Here is a 20736-nt window from a genome sequence, read left to right as displayed (position 1 = left end):
GACAAGGATAAGGATATGGAATCAATAGGGCGATCATACCTATATAGCAAACACACAAAATCGATTGACAATCGCATTAAGCAAGCAGCAAGCATTGTTTACCACTGTTAGAATTTATGCTTAGACGAATTTGAGTCTAAAAATCAATGTCACGTGTACGTAGTAGTTAAAGGCATTTCTTCACTAGGTCTATCTCTATCCCTACACTTCTCTCTATCAATCACTTCTATCTATCTAACCCTTAAGTAGGAAAACACTGCGACTTGCTCTAGTTTGTAAGTCTAGCCAAAGATTGGTACAAGTTCAAATTGAATTGTTATTGACTATTGTAGGCAAGTGCAATATTTATGTTGAAATAATACGAAAATTCGAATATGTAAATGTATACCTACCGTTTTTTATAGTAGGCGTTTATTCAGCTCGACTCGACTGTAGATGTACTCTATAACTATACTACAACTATGGCTAAAGCTAAGGCGAAATCCCGATCTATGATAAATACTAGTGCATAATTACTGTTAACTACAAGTTTTTCTACTCAAATACTCGTACATAGTTGCAACACACTACACTGATACTTTACTAGGGCGATAAATGTCTAGGACGTAAGAGAATCTCTATATATATACATATATATACTTGATATAATTACATGCCTAGGTCTACGATGTATGCGATATATGATTGTTGTTCTAGTTCTAACGACGCAAGTCAGCAACTCCGAGTAGTTGAAGTTTTACTTAGATTGTACTTACCTACCTACAAACCTAAACTATTGAACTATGGCTTAGAAACCGAAAACCCAGAGAAAATCTAGTGAAATCAAGTGATATTGAGTGAGATCAAAAACGATTTTAGCTAAACGTGAACAAAATTCAATGCACACCAATGTAAATGGAAGTTGAGAAAAGTTTTAACTTTACTTTTAACGCAAAGTTGTAGGTTGTAAGACACTGTAAATATGAGTCTAGCAAATTAACCGATAAGGAAGGATATCTTTCAAATTTCTCCAAAACGCATAAAAGACATTAATCTATTTATAATTCTAGATCCCCTTTGCCCCTGACCGACCCCACGCCCCTCCCAAAGAAAAGAAAACCCAAGAACAGACAACGAGGGTTCGAAGTTCGAGCCCCAGGAAACTCACACACACAGACACTCACAGTGCAGTTTTATATAGGCCTAGGATATACATAGTTATTATATACAAGCATATATTAAATTAAATGGTACAACAGTAAATCTGCCAGTAATTTGAACAACAACAAGAATCACACGTTTTCCATTTGGACAGTGAGCTAATGTACCACAACAAATTGATCAATTGATTCAACGTTTTTGAGGCCCCTGCCGGGTGGTACGAGTATGTTATTGACAATGGCGTAACTTAATCTAGTTTAATGTAAACCAATACATGCAGGGCTAAAACCAAAACCAAACGAAGTACTCACGTTTAGTCTAATACCTTCCGACCCTTTCCACTCGCCTCACCCCGCAGATCCGGATCCGCAGAAATTTGGAAGATGGGAACTATGAGCGATTCTTATGGTTGTATTTGCCAGCTGTGTGCGTGACCTTTTCTCATCGTACAACACAGAACACTACGAATCAGGTGCTGTAAATACAGAAACAGAGAGAGATATACCAATCACCCCGACATAGAAGTCTTAACAATCCGCTGTTCCATTTCCTCGGCCTTGTGTTCGCAATAGCATTAGTAATCATAAATAGTCATAGATTTAGTTGACGGACAACATAATTCTTGCATATTTTCGGTGTTATATACAATAAGCGTAAGCAGATATACATTAAAAACAAATACAGCTACAGCAGCCCACCATAAAGCACCTTCAGTAACTGTTTGTTGTGGGCCTTCAAAGCCGTTTAAAGACTTTCTCGCGTACAAATACAAACCGAACACCTATTACCATCCTTCCATCTGTAGTGGTCATCCTTTGTTGTGTGCATTTTCTCTACATTTTCTTCCGCTTCCGTTTCCATTTCCGTTTCCGCCTGATTTCGTCCAACTATACTGTTCAATTGAATTCTGTTCTATGCTCAAATGCCTTCAAGCGTATATAAGTCTTAAGTATTATTAAATAAAGTATCCACAAATGAGTGTTTATCCTTAAGTAAGTGTTCAAATCTAGGCTAACGTTAGCTTAAGTTGACATGTGTGTGCACTTTGTTGCTTTTCAAAAAAGTTTCCTAAAGACAAAAAACGGATAAATGTAATGTTAGGCTTCTGCTCGAACGTCTAGTCAAATGCAGTAGTTATATTATGACCTAATTTATTTATATTTCCTTTTAAGTTTTACTTACTGTGCCAAAATGTTTATCGTTTACCAATTAAATGATTTCAACTGTTTCATTTTTCATACGATCGTCTTGCCTTTTTATTTTACTAGATGAACGAATGACGAAAATAGTAAAGGACAATCTGTGACATTCCTATTCGTTTCCATGCGATAATTTCCGAAAGCATCTGCAAGAACTCAGCGTCAGCGGTTCCTCCTCACTCACTTTATTCGAAAACTCTGCGTTGTGATTGTTCATTAAGCGAATGTAAAGATAAACTGTATTTATGCAATACAAATACGTATTTTAGAATAACCTGTATATAGATGGCGGCCCACGCGGCTCCAGCTTCCTCAAAAGCCAAACTAATTCTAGCTCAAACGTCGAATTCACTCGAATCATCAGTATATACAATTTGCATTCCAATTCAAAGACACTATATAGTTGCATGGGGCGTTTACTTCTTCTCAGCAGCTGATTGCAATATTTTGTAAATCGTACAGATACACATACCTACTACCATTAATGTCATACCGAATGTGGGAAAACCGAATATTAAAACTAGCAAACGCAACAGAATTACTTCGAAATACAATACAAAACCTTTTGAAATTGAAAACGATTGATAATAGCTATTAGACATATCAATTTTATTTAAAACGAATTGAGAGATCCATTCAAAAATATATATATATATGTATACATAGTCCGTACACCTCAGTGTACACCAGTGCATTATGCATTCCTGTTAGCGAGTAAGAGGACATTTTAAGCGTCATCGTAGTATTTACAGGATCTTCTGTTAGGCACCTCTTTCGAATCTTTGCTTTCAATTCGAAATCTCAGAGTATTTAGACTGACGAGTAAAAAATCAATACGAAATTATGAGATATTATTCTGGACGTATTCCGTATATCCTTTATTTCTGTGCCAAAACAAGAATCGATCGCGATCTGACCTATAGACGTGATGAGCTGCGACAAACTTTACCGCTCAGTATTATCGAAATGCCCGACGTACGGAAAACCGAAAAATACGGTCGGGCGGCTCGGTCCTGCTATGATTAAGTACCATATACAAAGAACTACACAAATCTACGATGTAAGTTTTAACTGTAATATGCAATGAAAAACTTTTATAAAGAAGCAAACTGTTACTTTATGGCATTTAGTTGAGATGCTGTAACCTCTTGTTGATCGTAAATTGTATGTAGCATGTAATAACAATTTAACTCGCAGACACCTACACACGAATACAGCATAACAAAATATAAATGTATTTATACAGTGCTAATATTAATATTCTGATATGAACGAATATTTTATGGTACATCTATATATGTACATAATAAGAGTAAATGTAAACTTAAATGTTTTCATGGTTGTAAACTGATGATCAAAAATAGATTTAAAGAATTTTACATGCTTTTATTTAAACGCAGAATTACTTCGACCTTGCTTTACACTTTTTGGTACCTAATAATATTTAATACTAACGTCACATATATTGCATTTCTTTCAAACGATAACAGATTTGTCTCCTTCGTTCTACATCATTCATTGTTTTTACCAGACTTACAATCTCACAAACGATGCAATGGATAAGCGAAATATTTTCTGAACATCACACACTTTGATAAGAAATGATCAACGTAAACGATATTTAAAAAAAAAAATCATGAATATTCCCTCCAAATAATTTTTAAAAAATTACGTATTTGCTAAAAGTCAAATCTCTGATAACTGTAATGGATGAGACAGAGGGAGTAATGGTTCTTAGGCATACTGAGATGGGAAAACGAAATCTGTCTATAATGGAGAAATACTGTATTTAGCATGATGTTACCAGTTACATTTAACGTAATTACAATTACAATGATTATTGTGTATTGCATGTGTATGTGAAGTGTATGTAATTACAAGTAAACTCTACAAAAAAAACAAGAAAAAAAACTAAAAAACGATAAAGTGGAAAGAGAAACTATGGCACACATTTGCCATTTAATAGTAGTCAATTCTTCAAAACGCATTAGGCTAAGTGTGAGGACAGCATGATGATATATGGACACTATTTTCTAAACGTATTACAACAATAATTTATGAATTTGTTGGTAATTTTATACATATATATACACAGTTACTTTTGTTAGCTAGCAAAACGACAACGACAACTTAGGTAGCGACGAGGTAGATAAACTTTATGAATGTTGTACCCAAAGCCACGCCCCGGACACCCGCGAGAGCACACTGTACAGGCACAGGCCCGAACCTCACGGCAGGATGGGCTCTGGGCTGTAGATCCTCGAGCCTGTCCTCGCGCATCCTACCAAGCTAGTTAGGTCCGCGTCCCTTGAAACACGATTCTCCTCATAGACACTCTATACACTCCACACTCGACACTCACTGATTACAATCTCTGTTGGATCTGTTGTACTCTGCCATTTTTTGGTGTGATATTCTATTGGTTGTGGCGGTTATTTTTAAGCCGCTTTACACATTGTTGCATTTCTACTAATCGTAACTGGCCTAAACTGGGTCAGAAAAAGACGAAAAAACCAATACGGAAAAAACAAAATATTAATAATTATATATAACTTACTCAATTTCCTGTTGTTGTTTTGGTTGTACATGCGTAATGGTTTTTTAACTCGTTTTGACTAACTGTAACTGATTGCCAAACTTTGTTAACTATTTTAGTCCATACATACGTACATACATACTTTTAGGTTTAAGCACTTGTAATTTAATCGAACATGATTTGAGCAAATTTAATGAAAATGAACTAAACTTACAAAAACACAAAAAGAAAATAAAGTGGTGGTCGTAACTAATCAAAACTGGTTTTAATTATCAACGAAAGTTGTTTGGAATCTTTAACTGGGACATCTATTTTAGCAGACCTACGGCGATAAAACACAGAAAAATTTCTGTTTCTGTTACAAATTCTAACTTTCATCTTTACTATTATTAAAAAATATGCAGCAAATTGAAGTGTCACTTCGAATTAAGTTCGTAATATTTCTAGAAACTTTGATAATGATGTTTTTTCAAAAAACCGTTTTAAAAATGTTATTCGTTATATTTAAAATTAAAAATAATTCATGGAAACTAAAATTCTGATTCAACTTCTTTATAGCTAAAAAAGACACATTGCCAGCACTGAGGACAACAACAGCTGTTGCAACCGCTACAAATCGATAGCTATCGATAGGCCTGCCAAGTAATGTAATCGGACGCTGCCGCTATCGGACGCACTGCAGGACGGGATCAGGATACGGAGACGGATTTGGCGAGGATAACACGCAACGATGAGCCTGCCCAGCGCCAGCAGCCACGCCCACGCTGCTTCGCCCGTCTACAGTAACAGCAACAGCAATAGCAACATCAACAAGTCTAGTGCGGGCAGCAAAAAGTCGTCCTCGAAAAACGATTTGCTACGCTGCGCCGTCGGTCTCTTGCTAAAGCAGAAAAACTACGTGGTAAGTGAGGGATAGGCTCCTGAGAGTATTATAATGCTAAATTCTGACCATCCCCCAGAGCAACGAAAGATTTCGCCGCTCCGACTTTCTGCTGCTGCAAAACAAACAGCAGTTCGCGGTAAACAAAATGCTGGACACGGATTTGCACGGCGGTAACAGCTTCACCTACTCGAATGTCCAGGTGATCACCAACAACCAGCACACAGTGGATCAGCAGTTTGGACGCTTCTCGCAGTACGTGGAGGCCCAGGCGGAGCCGCTGCGTCTGGAGATGAAGCGCTTCTATGGACCCATGTTGTGCCACTTCTATCTGGATCTGCTCAAGGCTCGCGAGCCGCGGGGCGCTGTGGAGTTGCTACGCAAATATGCCCACTTGGTGGCGCCAGTGGATCTGTACGATGCACCACCGCCCACCAAGATCAACGGCTGCTCCACCACGGCGAATGAGTCAACCTTCAATATACGATTCGCCAGGGAAGCCCAGGACACTGGCGACACGGAGCTGGACTACTTTATGCGTCTGGTGCAAATCCTAAGTGGCTATACACGGCTGGAGGCAGCAGAGTTGGACGATACAGTGGCTCACTTTCGCTCCTCCAAGTACGAACTGCATACCACAGCCCAAGTGGTGGAGAGGATATGCGGCTATCTGCAGCGGCGGGGTCATGTTTTGATCATGAATCTGCTTTACACCTGGCTGCATGTCCACATCGTGGAGAACGAACAGCGCGCCTTCAGTGAGGATCACCTGCTTGGCCTGACGGACGACCTGGAGGACGAGGAGGCAGAGGAGGAAGTGGTTTCCAAAGCAACAGCAAATACCCGCGCAGACATCAAGCCAGGAAAATCTTTGACCGAGAAGTCCAATCGAAAACGACCCGCTGAGGAGCCAAACATCAAGCTAGAAACAGACATCAAGCAGGAGATCGATGCGGATGAATCTGTGGAGCCCAACAAATCACAACTGAATATTGACGCCTGCTTGGACACCCTCAAATCAGCCACCGAACAGATACTCAAGGCCCAGGTGGAGCTGCCGCGATTTCTGCGAATCAGCGAACGTTCCCGGGGTCTCACCTCCGCCCACCTGGATCCCAGTGAGTGCCACATGCTAGCCGGGTTCGACAACTCTGCCGTGCAGCTGTGGCAGCTTAACCAAAGCAGCTGCCGCGGCAGAAGCTTCTACAGACGCTACCCGCAGTCGAAGTGCCCCTGGGAGCTGAACAATTGCGTGAATGAGGAGGAGGAGACTGACGGGGAGGACAGCAGTGAGGAGGATGTGAAGTGCTCGGAAGAGGAGCGAAGGGAACGCAACAGGGCGCGACATTGCAAATATGCTGATAACTCATAGTAAGTTAATTTAGGATTCGCAAACTGAAGAAAACCCTTATCAAATTCTCCTTTTCTAGCAACGAATACGGCGGACTGCAGCTACGAGGTCACACGAGAGGAGTCACCGACGTACGCTTCTCCGCCCACTACCCACTTATGTACAGCGTGTCCAAGGACGCCACCATGCGGTGCTGGCGAGCGCACAATCTGCACTGCGCCGCCATATACAGAAGTCACAACTACCCGATCTGGTGCCTGGACGAGAGCCCAGTGGGCCAATACGTGGTCACGGGCTCCAAGGATCTGAGTGCGCGCCTCTGGTCGCTGGAGAAGGAACATGCGCTCATCATTTATGCCGGACATACGCAGGACGTTGAGGTGCGTTAAATGGAGCTACTAATATCTTTTCATTCCTTGGGTTCAATTATTTATCTTTATAAATGTTTCTTTCCACAGTGCGTTGCCTTCCATCCGAATGGCAACTACATAGCCACCGGTTCGGCAGATCACTCAGTGCGCCTGTGGTGTGCAACCAGCGGGAAACTGATGCGCGTTTTCGCAGACTGTCGTCAGGCGGTGACCAAGTTGGCCTTCAGCCCAGATGGAAAGATGTTGGCCGCTGCCGGGGAGGAGACCAAGGTGCGGATCTTTGACCTGGCCGCCGGAGCCCAGCTGGCTGAGCTCAAGGATCACTCGGCGAGCATTAGTTCTCTTTCCTGGAGCACGCACAATCGGCATCTGGCCACAGCATGCACCGATGGAAGCCTGCGATTGTGGGACATCAAGAAACTCTCGCCCATGGGGTAAGTTATTAAGAGGAATAAAATTTAACATTTATTTATTGATTCTTATTTATTCCACAGCGACAACAGCAGTGCTGGAAGCTCTTCTTCAGCTACAACGAATCGTGTGCTAACTCTCAATAGTTCCTGCCAGCGTTTGGTCGATGTTTTTTACGGGCGCAGCAAGACGCTTTACTGCATCGGCACCTGAATTAAACGGATGGCACTGCGGGCCGAATGAATTTTCACTTTATGATGGTTTATGTTTGAAAATAATTTATTTGTAATAAGTCTGTATAATATTACTGTTACTATCGTGTGAAACAACTCGTTTGCCTGTCTTTACCATTCTCTATATATACTTAATTTTCCCTCTCTAACAATCCGTGATGTCTTCAAACAAGAGTGATCTTTGATAGCTTCGTGGTTTTGTTTCCGTTAGCTTACTAGTGGAATAAAACGATTTTGAATACAGTGTAATGCCTTTACCTGCATCGCTTACTGGTAACAGCTAAAGAAGCTTTTGAAAATGCGGATATGACATACGTAGATTTAATGACTTATTTTATAAAAGATAAAAAATGTGTAAATATTAAAAATAAGACGAGTATTAGCATTCAGAATAATCGCATTTCAATATTTGTTTTTACTTAAAAGACTAGTATAATAACGAAAATGATGGTGCAGTAAATGTAATTTTTTCTTAATAAAATAAGAACATTTCACCCAAAAATCCAAAGATTTGCGTAACTAAATTCAACTAAAAATAAATATAGAAACTTTTGAATGGAAGTAATTAGCGATGCACTTAAAGACATTTAACTGTACTCCAATAATTTAGGTATTTCGATATAGGATTGGGTTTACATTTATATACAATTGATTTGCTTGGAACCTCTATGATTTTGGACATTCGCACAGCCCTCTGGGACAAAGAACATTGAACTTAGCTTAAAAGTATAGTTGGAGTGATCAGCAGTCTTCTGATCTTAAGTTACATGCACTAGATCAATCGAACAGTAATCAACCTGAAAATAATCATATTTTATAACTCATTTATCTGAGCTTGTTGGCGACCCAGCGGGAGGCAACGTATATCTTATCTTATTCGATTTCAATCGTTATCCGGTTGGCTTACACTTAGTTACTAGTACGGTATAATGAATGTGGGGGCAGAACATGAATAAATAATAAATAGCATGCGTGTGGAACGCATGTAGACAGCAGCAGTCGACTTCCGCGGCGCACTGGGTAACAAAAGGTCAAGTATCACAGTGACTCGTTTTACAGAACCGAAAGTCTGCCAATTTAGTTTGGAGCTAATCCTACTGTGAACGCCTTATAGATCAAGGTAGCTGCTACTGCTGCTGCTGCTTAAGTTGTCGCTGAACAAATTGAGTATAATTTTGTAGCTTTAACGCGTAAACACTTTTATCGTTTGTGACCACGGCGCATGAACTGCAAGGTCTTGGCCATTAATGGTGCCTTCTTGGATCGCCCTGGACCAGCACCTGTGGGTTAAAGATATAATAAATATGTGAATATCAAACTTTAATAAATTTAGCATGTTAGTGGGGAACTAAAACAAATAACTATTTTATGTAGGTTAATTTATTCATGATAGGTTAGATGAGCAAGTCGGTGAAATGCATAAAGATTGTTAGTGAGATTATTTGAGGTTATTCTTGCGGGTAAACAGCTTAAGGAATCTTCTTCTCCTACAGCTTGACTATCATCTCTTCAACTCACCCACTTGGGCCGTGTCGCGGGTGGCGGCCAGCACACGCAGCCGGGCATCGCCCACCTTGGCGGCATTTGGAGTCACGCTGGACAAGGCGGCCACCCGGGCGGCTGGAGTGGCAATGAGCTTGCCCTTGGTGCCATATTGCTCCTGCTTGCGCTGCACACTGCGCGGCGGCTTGACCATCGAGTCCACAAAGGCCAGTTGAGTCTTGCGCACAGGTGCCTCGCTGATCTTCTGCGAAGCCTTGATGCTCTCGGCCAGGATGCTGAGTTTGCGATCCTTCTCCTCTTGGCAGCGCTGGAAGGAAAATAGTATGTGGGCTTAGATGGGGGATTATCTGAGGGATACTGCGATCCCTACCAGGAACATCTCGCGCCACGTTTCCATCTCCTCGCGCCGCTGACTGCGACAATGGCGGCTGACATGCAGCTGCCACAGAACATCGCTGTCGTCCATTAAATACGGATTGTATTCCTCGAAGTTAAGCAGCTGCTGCGGTGTAGCGCGTTCCAAGACAGGACGAAGGACCTCAAAGGGTACGCCACCCGTGTACTCGAGAGCTGAAAAGGGAAAACAAAATGTTATTAAAAGGTAAAGCCATGAAACTTATACATTTACAACTTTTAATAGCAGGATTTAACATTTATTAGACCATCTTAATCTTATCTTATCTGCTGTGCTTACCATCAATGTTCTTTTGAAGCACACGCGTGCACAGATCGAAGAGCGAGGGAACCTGCAGGATTTGACCAGTTCTGACGCCTGAATAGATCTTGGTGCTAGATAAAAAAAACTCTGTTATATACTTTCTCTAAAATCATTTAAGATCTTTACACACCGCATAGTTTTGGAGGAGATGCCTTGGGCTAGGGCTTCCGACTCATTAAAGTAACGCGATGCTTGGGCCTTCTGTGAGCCGCCCTGATTGAAGACCACATCCATCACGGTCTGATTCAACGGCAAAGGCTTGTAGTTGTTCGAAATGGTGGGCAGTTCCAGAGCAATGTTTGGGTCCAAGGGTTCCAGCTTGGCTGTGGATGCTAACAGCTCGGGTTTCTAAAAGGTTATTATATGTTACTCAGACTGTTTATATTTATAGTTCCTAGTAATTACTTTGGTGGAGGTCGGTCGACTGCTGGTGGGGAAGGCTTCCCTGGATGTTCCAGCCGCTGAGGGAGTTGATACAGAGGATTGAGCTGATGGCGGCTTGGAGGGGAACTTGCTCTTGCTGCTGCTGCCGCTGCCCTTCTTGCTGCTCATGGGCATGTTGAGCAGGCCAAGAACATCGTCGAAGTTGGCGCCCATGCTGGAATCGAAACCATCGGCGGAGTCCTCCTCGGATTTCGATTTGGTTTTTGGTATCTTGGCCTTTTGCACATCCTCTTCGGCGCGTTGGGGACTGTGGGATCGCTTGGATGACTTGGAGGAGGATGACTTGTGTTTGCTCGACTTGTCTTTGGCTGGTTTCGGCTCGCCGTGCGAAGACTTGTCCTGAAAGGTAACCTATGAAATATTTCCATTTGCTTTTATCTAGACAAAGGCTTACCTTTTCGTGCTTGCTTTTGCTGTGCTCGCTCTTGTGGAGCTCCGATCTGCTGCTCTTGTGACTGCTGCTGCTGCTGGATTTGCTGGAATCCTTTGATTTGTGCTCGCCATTCGACTTCTTCTCCCTGTGCTCCTTGACCTCCTTGTGACCTTCCTTTTCCTTATCCCTGGACTTGTCGTGGCGACTGCTCTTGTGCTTCCTATCCGAATCTGACTTGCTCTTGGAGTGATGACTTTTGCTGCTGCTACTCCTGTCGTGCTTGGAGCTCTTGGCATGATGCTTCGACTTGTGCCCGCTGCTGTGCAAATCCTCGCCGCTGGACGAGTTGCTGCCCTTGTTCTCCTGGTCGGGATCCTCGTCGCTGGACTTGGACTTGCCCGAGTCCTCTTCGTTGTGGGAGCTGGCTGTTGGTGTGGCGGCGATTGGAGGCTCCTCCTCGGCGGCCACCATGGCCTTCCACTTGGACACCAGCGTCTTGGCCGCCACGCCCACCTCCCCGTTGAACTTGCGCAGGGCATTCACCGTCTTGCCAATTCCGGTTTCCTGCAGGTGCTCGAATTTGATGGGCAGGTTGAACAGCTTGGTGATGCAGTGCAGCAGCTGTTTTGGTTTCGGATTGCGAGAGCAGGTAGAGAAAGAGGTGATTAAGAGGGATTAGCAAGAGAACGTGAGGGTGGAAGGTCAGCGGAAAAGAAGAGCAAGTTAAAGTCTAGAAAAGTGACCTTGGTTGCGGAGTGTCTGAATGCAAATTTCACAAGGTTAAGCAAGGGAAAAGCAGGGCAGGTAATGCATGTGTAGGTGTATTGTTGGTAAATGTGAGGTTGCGGGGTGAGGGGGTGTTTTTGAGTAATAGGAGTAATAGGCAGGGGAGGAATCTGGATAAGCCGGAGGAGGATGAGGTTGCGGACGATGGATGGGTAGCTCACCCGCTGTTCGTCCTCGCCGTGCTTCTCAATGCTGCGCTGGTAGTGGCGCACCACGTCCACCAGGTTGCTGGTGGAGGCCATCAAGTCGTCTTTAGGTTTTCCACACGAAACGAATAAATAAAAAATGGCACGCAGGCAGCAGACTTTGTCGACTTTTCCAGTTTACTTTCCGTTTCTTTTTTGTGCTGGAAAAACCAGGTAAACACACGCACACACGGGCAGACACACGCACAGGCACACGCGCACACACACGCGGAAAAGCCTCCTGACGCGAGGCTATCGTTTTTCAGTTATTTTCACTCGCATTACTGATTCTATCAACAATTTATTGGCCTTTTCTTTTTCTTTTGCCAGCGATGAAACTAAATGAGATTTGCTTTTGACGGCGTGGCGCTTGACAACACTGGGCGAACAGCTGACAGCCAGAGTTGCCAACGTGGCACAGTAGGCCTATGAATATAAATGTTTTGAAAGTTCAACGGCGGCAAAACAAATATTTAACATATTTATTTCATATATTCAATAAAATTTAATTGGTAACAAAACTAATTTAAACCGTTATTTGCTTGCGATAATTTCCATCGCGGTTCCGATTTGCCATAATCGTTATCGCCTATCGATTGTCCTTGCAGCAGATGATTTCAATTTGGCGTCTTTTTGGTTTTTTAATCCGGATTTGGCGCGTCTATTTATAAGAACCAAGGATAACAATACAGTATTTTTGAGTGCCCAAGATGTCCGACGACGACTGCGATATATTCAGTGCTGCTCGCAAGCGGGTTCCCGTGAAAGGTAAGCTTAAAGGTCAAGAAAACCAGGCTTAACATACGGTACGTTCTTTGCCAGCTTTACCAAAGGAATCCTACAATCCTGGCAATGATTCGTTCTCCAAGGAGGTGGACTACGATTTCATAGATGTCAGCCCCAAGAAAACAAGTAGAAACGGCAAACGGAAGCCCCCAGCAGCGCCGCAGGAAAAGCCCCAGAAAAGTGAGGATGGTCCCTCGCCTCCAAAACAGAATAAAGTAAAGCCTGCTGAGAAGGAAAAGGTCGAAGAGGATAAGGGCTCGGAAAGATGCCTGTCCCCCGTGTCCAAGTTGATCCAGGAGATGGAGCAGAAAAATGCCAAAGAAGTTGAAGTAGGTCCTGTGGCCAGACGAACTCGCTCCTCACTGCCCAATGTGGAAGCCCAGCCTCCAGATGTGGCGTCCAATGTGGAAGTACCCGCCCAGGCGAAGCCCAAGAGAAGGGGCAGAAAAAAGGCAGAACCAACTATGCCGATTGACTTGGAGACGGAAACTGTGTCCGCATCTGTTGTATCCTCACTGCAAAGCATTGTGGCCGTAAGTGGAAGTTTTTCCAGGGGTAACCCTAGGTATTTATATACCTCTTACTTTCTAGAGCTTTGGAGACCGGAACAACAGCATACGCCGGACAATGGCAGAAATTGGTGCCCGTTCCAGGGTGGTGGACAGTATAGATCTGGTATCAGCGGTCGCACCGCGAGTGGAGGGATTTGTAAGTCCTCGCATAGGAAACCCCCAAGAAAGCCAATAACAAAGTACTTTCTCAGATAAATCTGGACTCTGAAGATGAAGTTGAAGCCCCTGCTCCCGTAGAAGAGGCAAGCATCTTTGATAATGATAATCCCACCATAGAAGTAGCGCTCTCCTGGTAAGTAATTATACAACAGAGTTAATGTAATTAATAACCTTAATAAACTTTTGCAGGCTCGGCGAGATCCAGATTTACAAACTGCGGCAGCACCAAAAGTTCAAACATTTCTTCAAGAAAGTCGCAGAACGCAATTCAGTAGATGAGAATGATATTTCCGTTGATATGTACTACAAGTTCATAGGACCCGATGATACGCCTCATAGCATTGGTCTCAAATCCTTTCATACACTTAGTAGGTCTCCTATATTCATAATTTCATTTTTTTTTCTAAAAAAAATAAACTATTTTCAGGTGGCCATGCAACAAAGTCTAATAATAATAACAATAAGAAGACTGCCAAGGACGACAACAATCCAGAAGCTCTAAGCAGGAAACCCAAAAAGTTTCAAGTGAAAGTCCAGGCTGATAAATGGAAGCAACCTATGGTGATGCCAATGAAGAAAAAAGATACGTTCAAAATGTTGTACATCAAGTGTGCTGAGGAGTTGAACTGTGATGCCCGCCACATTAAATTATTGTAAGTATTGCCAGCCATCAGACGTAAAAACCATTTATGAAATTCCCTCACAGTTTTGATGGTGAACTTTTGGATCCGGAGGATACGCCCAAAAACCAAGATATGGAAGGCAATGAACTAATTGATCTACAAATTAAGACCTAATAGTTGTTTTTAGTTATATTTTTCATTACTTTCTTCTTGCTGTGCAAGTTTTGAAATTTAAATTATTTGAATATCAAAATGTTCTTTGTATAAATGCATTAAATGTAGTCACTCAAACTTGTATATTTCTCTAAGCAATTATTGTAATTTTGTTCGAGAATATTGTCGATTTGGTTAGATTTGTCTAGCGCAATAAGGATATATTTTTATTTATTTCGTTATACTATGTACTAAAACTCACAAAATTATATTAAACTCATATGAAGATTAGTTGGTTTTGCGAGAATGAGAATTATTGGAATTTATTTTGAAATTCAAGTGTATTTGAACTTCGACTAGCCAAGTGCGATTTGTCACCAAGTAGAGCAGCGGGCAACTTCCAAAAACCCTCAAGCATTCATTATACACCCCTAATATTTTGTTTATCTAGCATATAGCGCACTCACACAGAGCTAGAAACAGATCCCAAATGGTTGTTTATATTGACAGGACGAGAGCGGATGCTGCTGTGGAGTTTTCCCATTTGCGGGGGGTGGTTTTGGGTGGCTGAGAGAGTGGGGGGTGGGTGCAATAGTTGCCTCCTTCCACCGGCTTTCCTCTGCTCTCTCTCGCTCTCTCTCCTTTCCACTCGCCGCTCTCTTTTGCCTTATCCTTGTGCAGTTTCCCTTGGAATTTCACTGCACAAATTCTGACACAGCAGGATAACAATCTCTCTCTGCTGAGAGAAAATAGAGAGTGGAAAGCTCTGGTGGGAAAAGCTCTCGCCATCTTAAGGGAATTTCCTCGACTCGCTTGGCTTTCAATCAGAAAGAGTTTATCCTTCGTGCTTGATGGACGTATTTTATTCGCGCTTCTTCTATATACCAAAGAAAAACCAAAAAGTCATTTTCAATCGCATGAAACTCTTTGTTATTGAACTCGGTTTGTTTTCCCATTTGTTTAACCTCGATTTCGCCGCTCGTTGTGTGTTTGTGACGAAAGGAAAACCCAAGTGAAACGAAAACCAACTCAAATTACATGCAGTACCAAAGTGCTTCTCTATTTGGCGCCTAAAAACGGAAGGATACTCTTGGCCTATGGCTTAAATCATCAGCTCTAGGTAAAACCCAGCTCCTACTCGTGTTGTTTGTATAGCCGCTTTGTATAGAGATCCCCGGAGTCCTCGGAGGCATTTGTTCACTCCATCCCAGCCAAACCATCTATCCATCCGCTGGCATTGACAGTGACGACTGACTCTGACAAATGTGTTTGTCATGTTTACCTTGTGGCTTAAACAAGTTAATTGCCGTGCGCCAGACACAAAAACCAACAGCACACATGAACAGCCTACTCCTTCCGGCTCTACATGTGTCCATCAATTATTCAGCCTGATTGTGGGCATTAAATATTGAAGCTATGTCCTGCTTATGAGCTGGAAGATCGCACCGAACAGAGCTGTCCCATCGTATGTAACCCTCGGCCTGGTGCTAAAAATAAAACGTGACACCTGCAAAAATCCTGTGTCCAGTGCGTACAGCCAGCCACCCCACAAGTAGCCACCCAGCCTAATGGCCTTGGGCCGGACTGCCTGGCTGCCTGGCTGGCTGGCTTCGAATGGGACTCTGAGGGCTCTCGATTCAGCAGTGATTGCTTCAGTCAGCAATCGAATGTGCACCTCCCCACCCTTCTCCACCCACTGGCACTCGCAGCGTCCACCCATCCGAATGACCTTCAATTTGCCTTGCATATGGTCGAAATTAATAATGCCAGACTCACCTAAAAGCTTTTCACAAAAGCTGCACAAATGCAGCTGCGTAAAAAGGTGGCTGATAAGCAGCGGGGGAAAATAAGCCAAAGGGGCCGGGGCGGTCATAAAAAATCCGCTGGCCATTTTTATTTATATTTAGCACCGTGCGACAGACCGGAAGTAACGTAAAACGTAACAAACGACACATTGGGGCACAATTTGCACACGTGTCGCATACGCAACACTCACACACGTTCACCTGGCTGGCTATTTTTGGCTGCAGTGTCCTTTTGGCCAGGATATGTACACAGTATGTCCTAGAGTTGTCCCTGGCCGCTCCTTTTTCGGCTGCTTTGTATGCAACGGGCGCAACAAGCCAAAAAAAAGAAATCACAAAACAAACTGACGCCATTTTGCCATTAATCCCGACCACTTTATGGCCAGGCCAACAAGCAAACTTGCCCCTTTCCGGTATACCCTTTGATTTTGGGGTGCTTTGGCAACTTTTGGAGGTCTAACTTTAATTGGGATTAAAAAAATCTGAATGAGGAATGACATTATATGTAAATTATATTGTTATTATATTGTTATTATCTCATCGTTATTACTAATAATAAGTTATTTCAAGTAAATATTTATTGATTAGTTTTTTATAAAGTCATTAATTATTCACATGTCGCTTCCCACTCATAATCTCCAATGCTTATTAATATGGTATCCTTTGAAAGCCGTAATCACTTAATATAAATAGTGTATGCATAATAAGTATATTTAGTTACCCTTATCATTTGCTTTTACCGTTCAACAAAGAAAGGTCGTGCCCTTTTGCTATGATTAAACAAGTTTTTAATACAATTTACCCCTGATTGGAGACAAATTAAATGGGCCATGTAATGAAACCACTTTTAGAAATAGCTTGGAAAAGTTTTATAGTTCAATATAGTTCAGTAATGGCTAAAGTTTAACTCTCATCATATCTTTTCGCCCTGCGAAAACACACTAGATAATATTATTTAGGGTATTGCAAAAATCGCTGATATTTTTCCTTCGGCTTACATGTGTATTTCTTTGTTTGCTCTATTCATTTGGACTCTTTTGCCCTTTGTTTTTCGTCCTTTGTGCTTTACTTTGTTGCGCCATGTTTATTTTTGAGTTGGCCCAGCCCCCCGGAATGGAGAATTTGCTAATGGTAGAAGCGTTTGTGGGCAGCGCTGGTTGCAAGTGCTTCAAATGGCTGAAAGGTTTATGGCCCGTCCAGTTCCCGGTTCGCAGTTCCCATTTACCAGCTCGTAGTCCGCCCTTCCTATAGTTCTTTATTACGTTGTGTGTTTTACCAACAGCAAACACAATTGCCCAGCCCCGCCTCGACTTTTGTTTCAAGTGCCGCCCCATCAAATGGAGTGGCCATCACTCGGGCTCCGGCTCCGGATCCGGCTCCAGATCCGCATTCGCATCCGCGTATTCCCTGCTCGATTTAACTGGGTCTAGTGCTGGGTCCTAATCCTCAGACCTCTTGTACGAAAGCTACACTCGGAGAACAAATTTATAGAGTAAACCTACAATATTATTGAGAGTTTGAATAAAATATACTTTTTCTTTTAAATCCAAAGCTTAGTTTTGGAGCATTTTATAAATTTATTTTTATTATAAATAAATTGAATTCCTTGTTGCTGTGTTTTATTTACAGTGTAATGTTTTTGAGTAACCGCAGGCTTTACTTTTCTAATTGTGGTTACCTTTTGAGTCTCAGATGAACCTTCACAACACAAACATTTTTGTTTTTTTAAGTCCAAGTTATAATTAAAATTTTAGTAAAGTAAATTGTTATTTGTATAGAATTAATTAAAGTGAGATTTGCAAAGTTTAAGTAAAGTTTTGACAATTGAAACATTTTTTTTCTGAGTGTACTCGTGCATTGAACTGCTGTGGCACACCTCTTCGATATTTTCGCACTGGGAGACCGATGGAAAGTCCCTGACCAGGCGGCTCCTTCGGCTGCTTTCTGCCGACGGAGGTGGATGTGGATGCCTCTTGCAATTACTGTCGACTAGGCAGCCAGGCAACCAGGCAACCTAAGTCACCCAAAGCACCCGCCCGCCTCTGGGACAGCTCACATTTGATGTGCATTTGCATTCGTGGCCCTAAGGCTATCGAATGCTTTTTAGCCCACGACATTGTCATTGTTGCAGCTCGCCTTTTCCTTTTTCTTCTATTTATTACTCCTTTTTTGCCGGGCCACAAAGGACACTGGAGTGCAGGGCAGTGGGGGATTGGGGGAGTGGTGGAGTGCTGGGGCTTTTATTAAAGTTTCGTTTTGTTTGTGCCTGGCGTAGCAACAATGTCCTGGCAGCGACACCCGCCCACAAGTGGCGACATCAGTTGCAGGCTCCATTTTCTACCCCTCCTCTTCCTCCATCTGCCCCACTTTATGCACCGGAAGTTGCAGTCTAACAATAAGTCGAAGAATGCTGGCAACATTTCAAATATATATCTGGGTTCCTACCTATTTCTTATTAATTTTTGTGCAGCCAAGTGGAGTGCAGAACGAGAAATCCTCTGAAATAGATTCTTTTCTTTTGTCTGGCATGTTCCTAAAAGTATTTACAAATACCCACTCATTGTTTTGCTTGCCTGACATAGATAGCTTTCAATAAAGTGCATTAAAGATGCTCCATTTAAGAGATTGTAATAATATTTAGAGGACTTTTTACCAGAAATTTATTTATAAATACCAATCTTAAAATATCTCTTTCCTTTTTTATATTTACCAGCAGAAGGACATTAACACCAGGAACTGGACCAATTTTGAACCGAATACCAAAACCGAAATCAAACACAACAATCAACTCTACTCACCGACCTTTCTAGTCTTCTACATACCCGTTTACACTCAAAACGAATCTTTTGTACCGACCACTTTTTGGACAAACATATCGCTAGTGAAGGAGGACCAGTGAAAGAGCAGTGGCTTAATCCCCGATCCATCCGCCCAATCCTGCCCCTCCAAGCCGGGATTAGTCGTAACCCAACCCAAAACCCAGAGAACCGGACCGTGCCCAGTGGCAAAAAAATCCAAGACGGCGCCACTTAAACCGCAAGCCTACAAAATTGGCCGAATGTTATGTTGTGGCTTCTGCTGTGGCAACATGTCGAAGCGGGATTACAAAGTGGCCACCACCGATGGCATCGAGCTGGAGCCCTTGGGCGGCGAAAAGTGCGAGAAGGATAAGGACAAGGACAAGGAGAAGCAGACGAATGGCGTCACTTTCGGTAAGTCTCCCTAAAATACACCTCAACCCTAACCAAATGCAATTGCAATTGCCTGGGGAGCCCAAAACAAAAAAACGTGCATAATTGCACTTGTGCATAATCCGACGCTTCACGCAATTTAAACTCCTCTTGCCTGCCAATTTCGGGTTTTCTCGTTCGCCCCTCTGGGATTTATGCATCAAGTTGTTTTCTTAATTACACCCCGAATGCAAAACAAAGGCATTAAAAATGCCACGTCTTGCAGCCGTTACTCATACGCCTCGTTGGCCAGAGGCAAAGTAAATGAATGTCAGCAGCATCCAACCCTCATTTCCAGTGCCAGTGCTCTCCCATTCTCACCATTTTCCCAGATATTTTTGCATTTCCTTAGCGCCAGCAGCCGGCAGCCAAGTTGGCGGAATTTTCCGCCCTGACAGATGTCCAACGGATCCGGCGGGCTGCTCCAAACTGGAGGCAAGGAGACCACTGAAAGGTAGACAGCTTGGCGGGGGGCACAAATGTAGACGAGTGCTCTTTAAGCTGTCGCCGATTTTCTGAAATTTTACGCTCGCCCGGAGTTTTGCGAAGGCGGGTGAATTGATCCCCTGGGGCCATCGATTGTGGTAATGGCACTTCAATAACGAATTTGTCTGGGAAATCAATTTGGATTTCAGAGGGGAGCAAAGAGTTGCGAAAGCTATATGATTTATCTTCAAAGCGACATTAAAAAGACATTAAATAGTGCTTAAAAATAAAACAATCTTGGATAATAGGTCCATATAAATTAAAAAATTGGTACAAAATAATACGAATCAAATACTTACAAATAAGAGTAGGATATTTTAGACTAATTCTTAATTATCCCATATTTACCGCACACATATCCCTATCCCTATTTGAGGTTGTCATCAATATCGTGAGTAGAGTTAAATACAAACATATGCAAATCGTGTTGACTTTATCAAGGCGACAAATCGTTCCACTTGGGCATGCCGTGGGCCAAAGTGGGCCAGTTGCCTTCGCCTTCGGATGCGACTGCCTTCTCACCCCACAGACATCCCACTTCCAAATCCCACCATCCACTCCCAAGTCTTTCAAATCAGTGTCACGGGAACAGGACGTGGACGTGTGCTGGTGTCCCAACTGCCAGTCGAGCAATTAAGGATGCATAAAGTGGAGTAACCACTTGACTCACGGCTCCCACAGCGGTGTTTACTTTAACGGAATCCAGCTTAACCTCTATTCGGTGGCCACAAAAAGGATTCTTGGCTCTTTGGAGCCATCTGGGGAATGTTATCCCAATTTTAAACGATCTTC

General features: G+C 42.7%; 4 protein-coding genes across 4 annotated transcripts in view; 3 read left to right on the top strand and 1 right to left on the bottom strand.

Moving 5' to 3' along the window:
* The first annotated feature begins 3 nt into the window (after window positions 1–3).
* Window positions 4–8214, top strand: wda (will decrease acetylation). Its single transcript, XM_017159739.3, has 6 exons — window positions 4–3399; window positions 5434–5776; window positions 5835–7126; window positions 7186–7486; window positions 7565–7911; window positions 7972–8214. Exons 2-6 carry the CDS (start codon window positions 5606–5608, stop codon window positions 8099–8101), a joined length of 2241 nt encoding a protein of 746 aa, XP_017015228.2. The 5' UTR covers window positions 4–3399; window positions 5434–5605; the 3' UTR covers window positions 8102–8214.
* On the bottom strand, window positions 8150–12515 carry EloA (elongin A). The gene is made up of 8 exons (XM_017159740.3): window positions 12107–12515; window positions 11181–11780; window positions 10748–11125; window positions 10473–10690; window positions 10319–10413; window positions 9995–10194; window positions 9640–9931; window positions 8150–9401 (listed from the first exon to the last, which is right to left on the bottom strand). Exons 1-8 carry the CDS (start codon window positions 12185–12187, stop codon window positions 9322–9324), a joined length of 1944 nt encoding a protein of 647 aa, XP_017015229.2. The 5' UTR covers window positions 12188–12515; the 3' UTR covers window positions 8150–9321.
* Window positions 12516–12634: 119 nt separating this feature from the next.
* Window positions 12635–14714, top strand: Rad60 (DNA repair protein Rad60). Its single transcript, XM_017159729.3, has 7 exons — window positions 12635–12898; window positions 12953–13449; window positions 13508–13624; window positions 13680–13780; window positions 13837–14015; window positions 14075–14300; window positions 14354–14714. The coding sequence occupies exons 1-7, from the start codon at window positions 12841–12843 to the stop codon at window positions 14442–14444; spliced, it is 1269 nt and encodes a 422-aa protein (XP_017015218.2). The 5' UTR covers window positions 12635–12840; the 3' UTR covers window positions 14445–14714.
* Window positions 14715–15262: 548 nt separating this feature from the next.
* Window positions 15263–20736, top strand: part of LOC108061418 (endoplasmic reticulum aminopeptidase 2) — a 31102-nt gene continuing 25628 nt past the window's right edge. The window contains exons 1-2 of the mRNA XM_044394077.2: window positions 15263–15543; window positions 18942–19440. Coding sequence (XP_044250012.1) covers window positions 19287–19440 — 154 coding nt within the window. The 5' untranslated portion in view covers window positions 15263–15543; window positions 18942–19286. The remainder of the gene's footprint in view (window positions 15544–18941; window positions 19441–20736) is intronic.

The sequence above is a fragment of the Drosophila takahashii genome, chromosome 3R, assembly GCF_030179915.1.
Source record: "Drosophila takahashii strain IR98-3 E-12201 chromosome 3R, DtakHiC1v2, whole genome shotgun sequence".
Lineage (NCBI taxonomy): Eukaryota > Metazoa > Arthropoda > Insecta > Diptera > Drosophilidae > Drosophila > Drosophila takahashii.
Note: the sequence above shows the minus strand (reverse complement) of the source record. Positions and strands in the feature narration are given on the sequence as shown.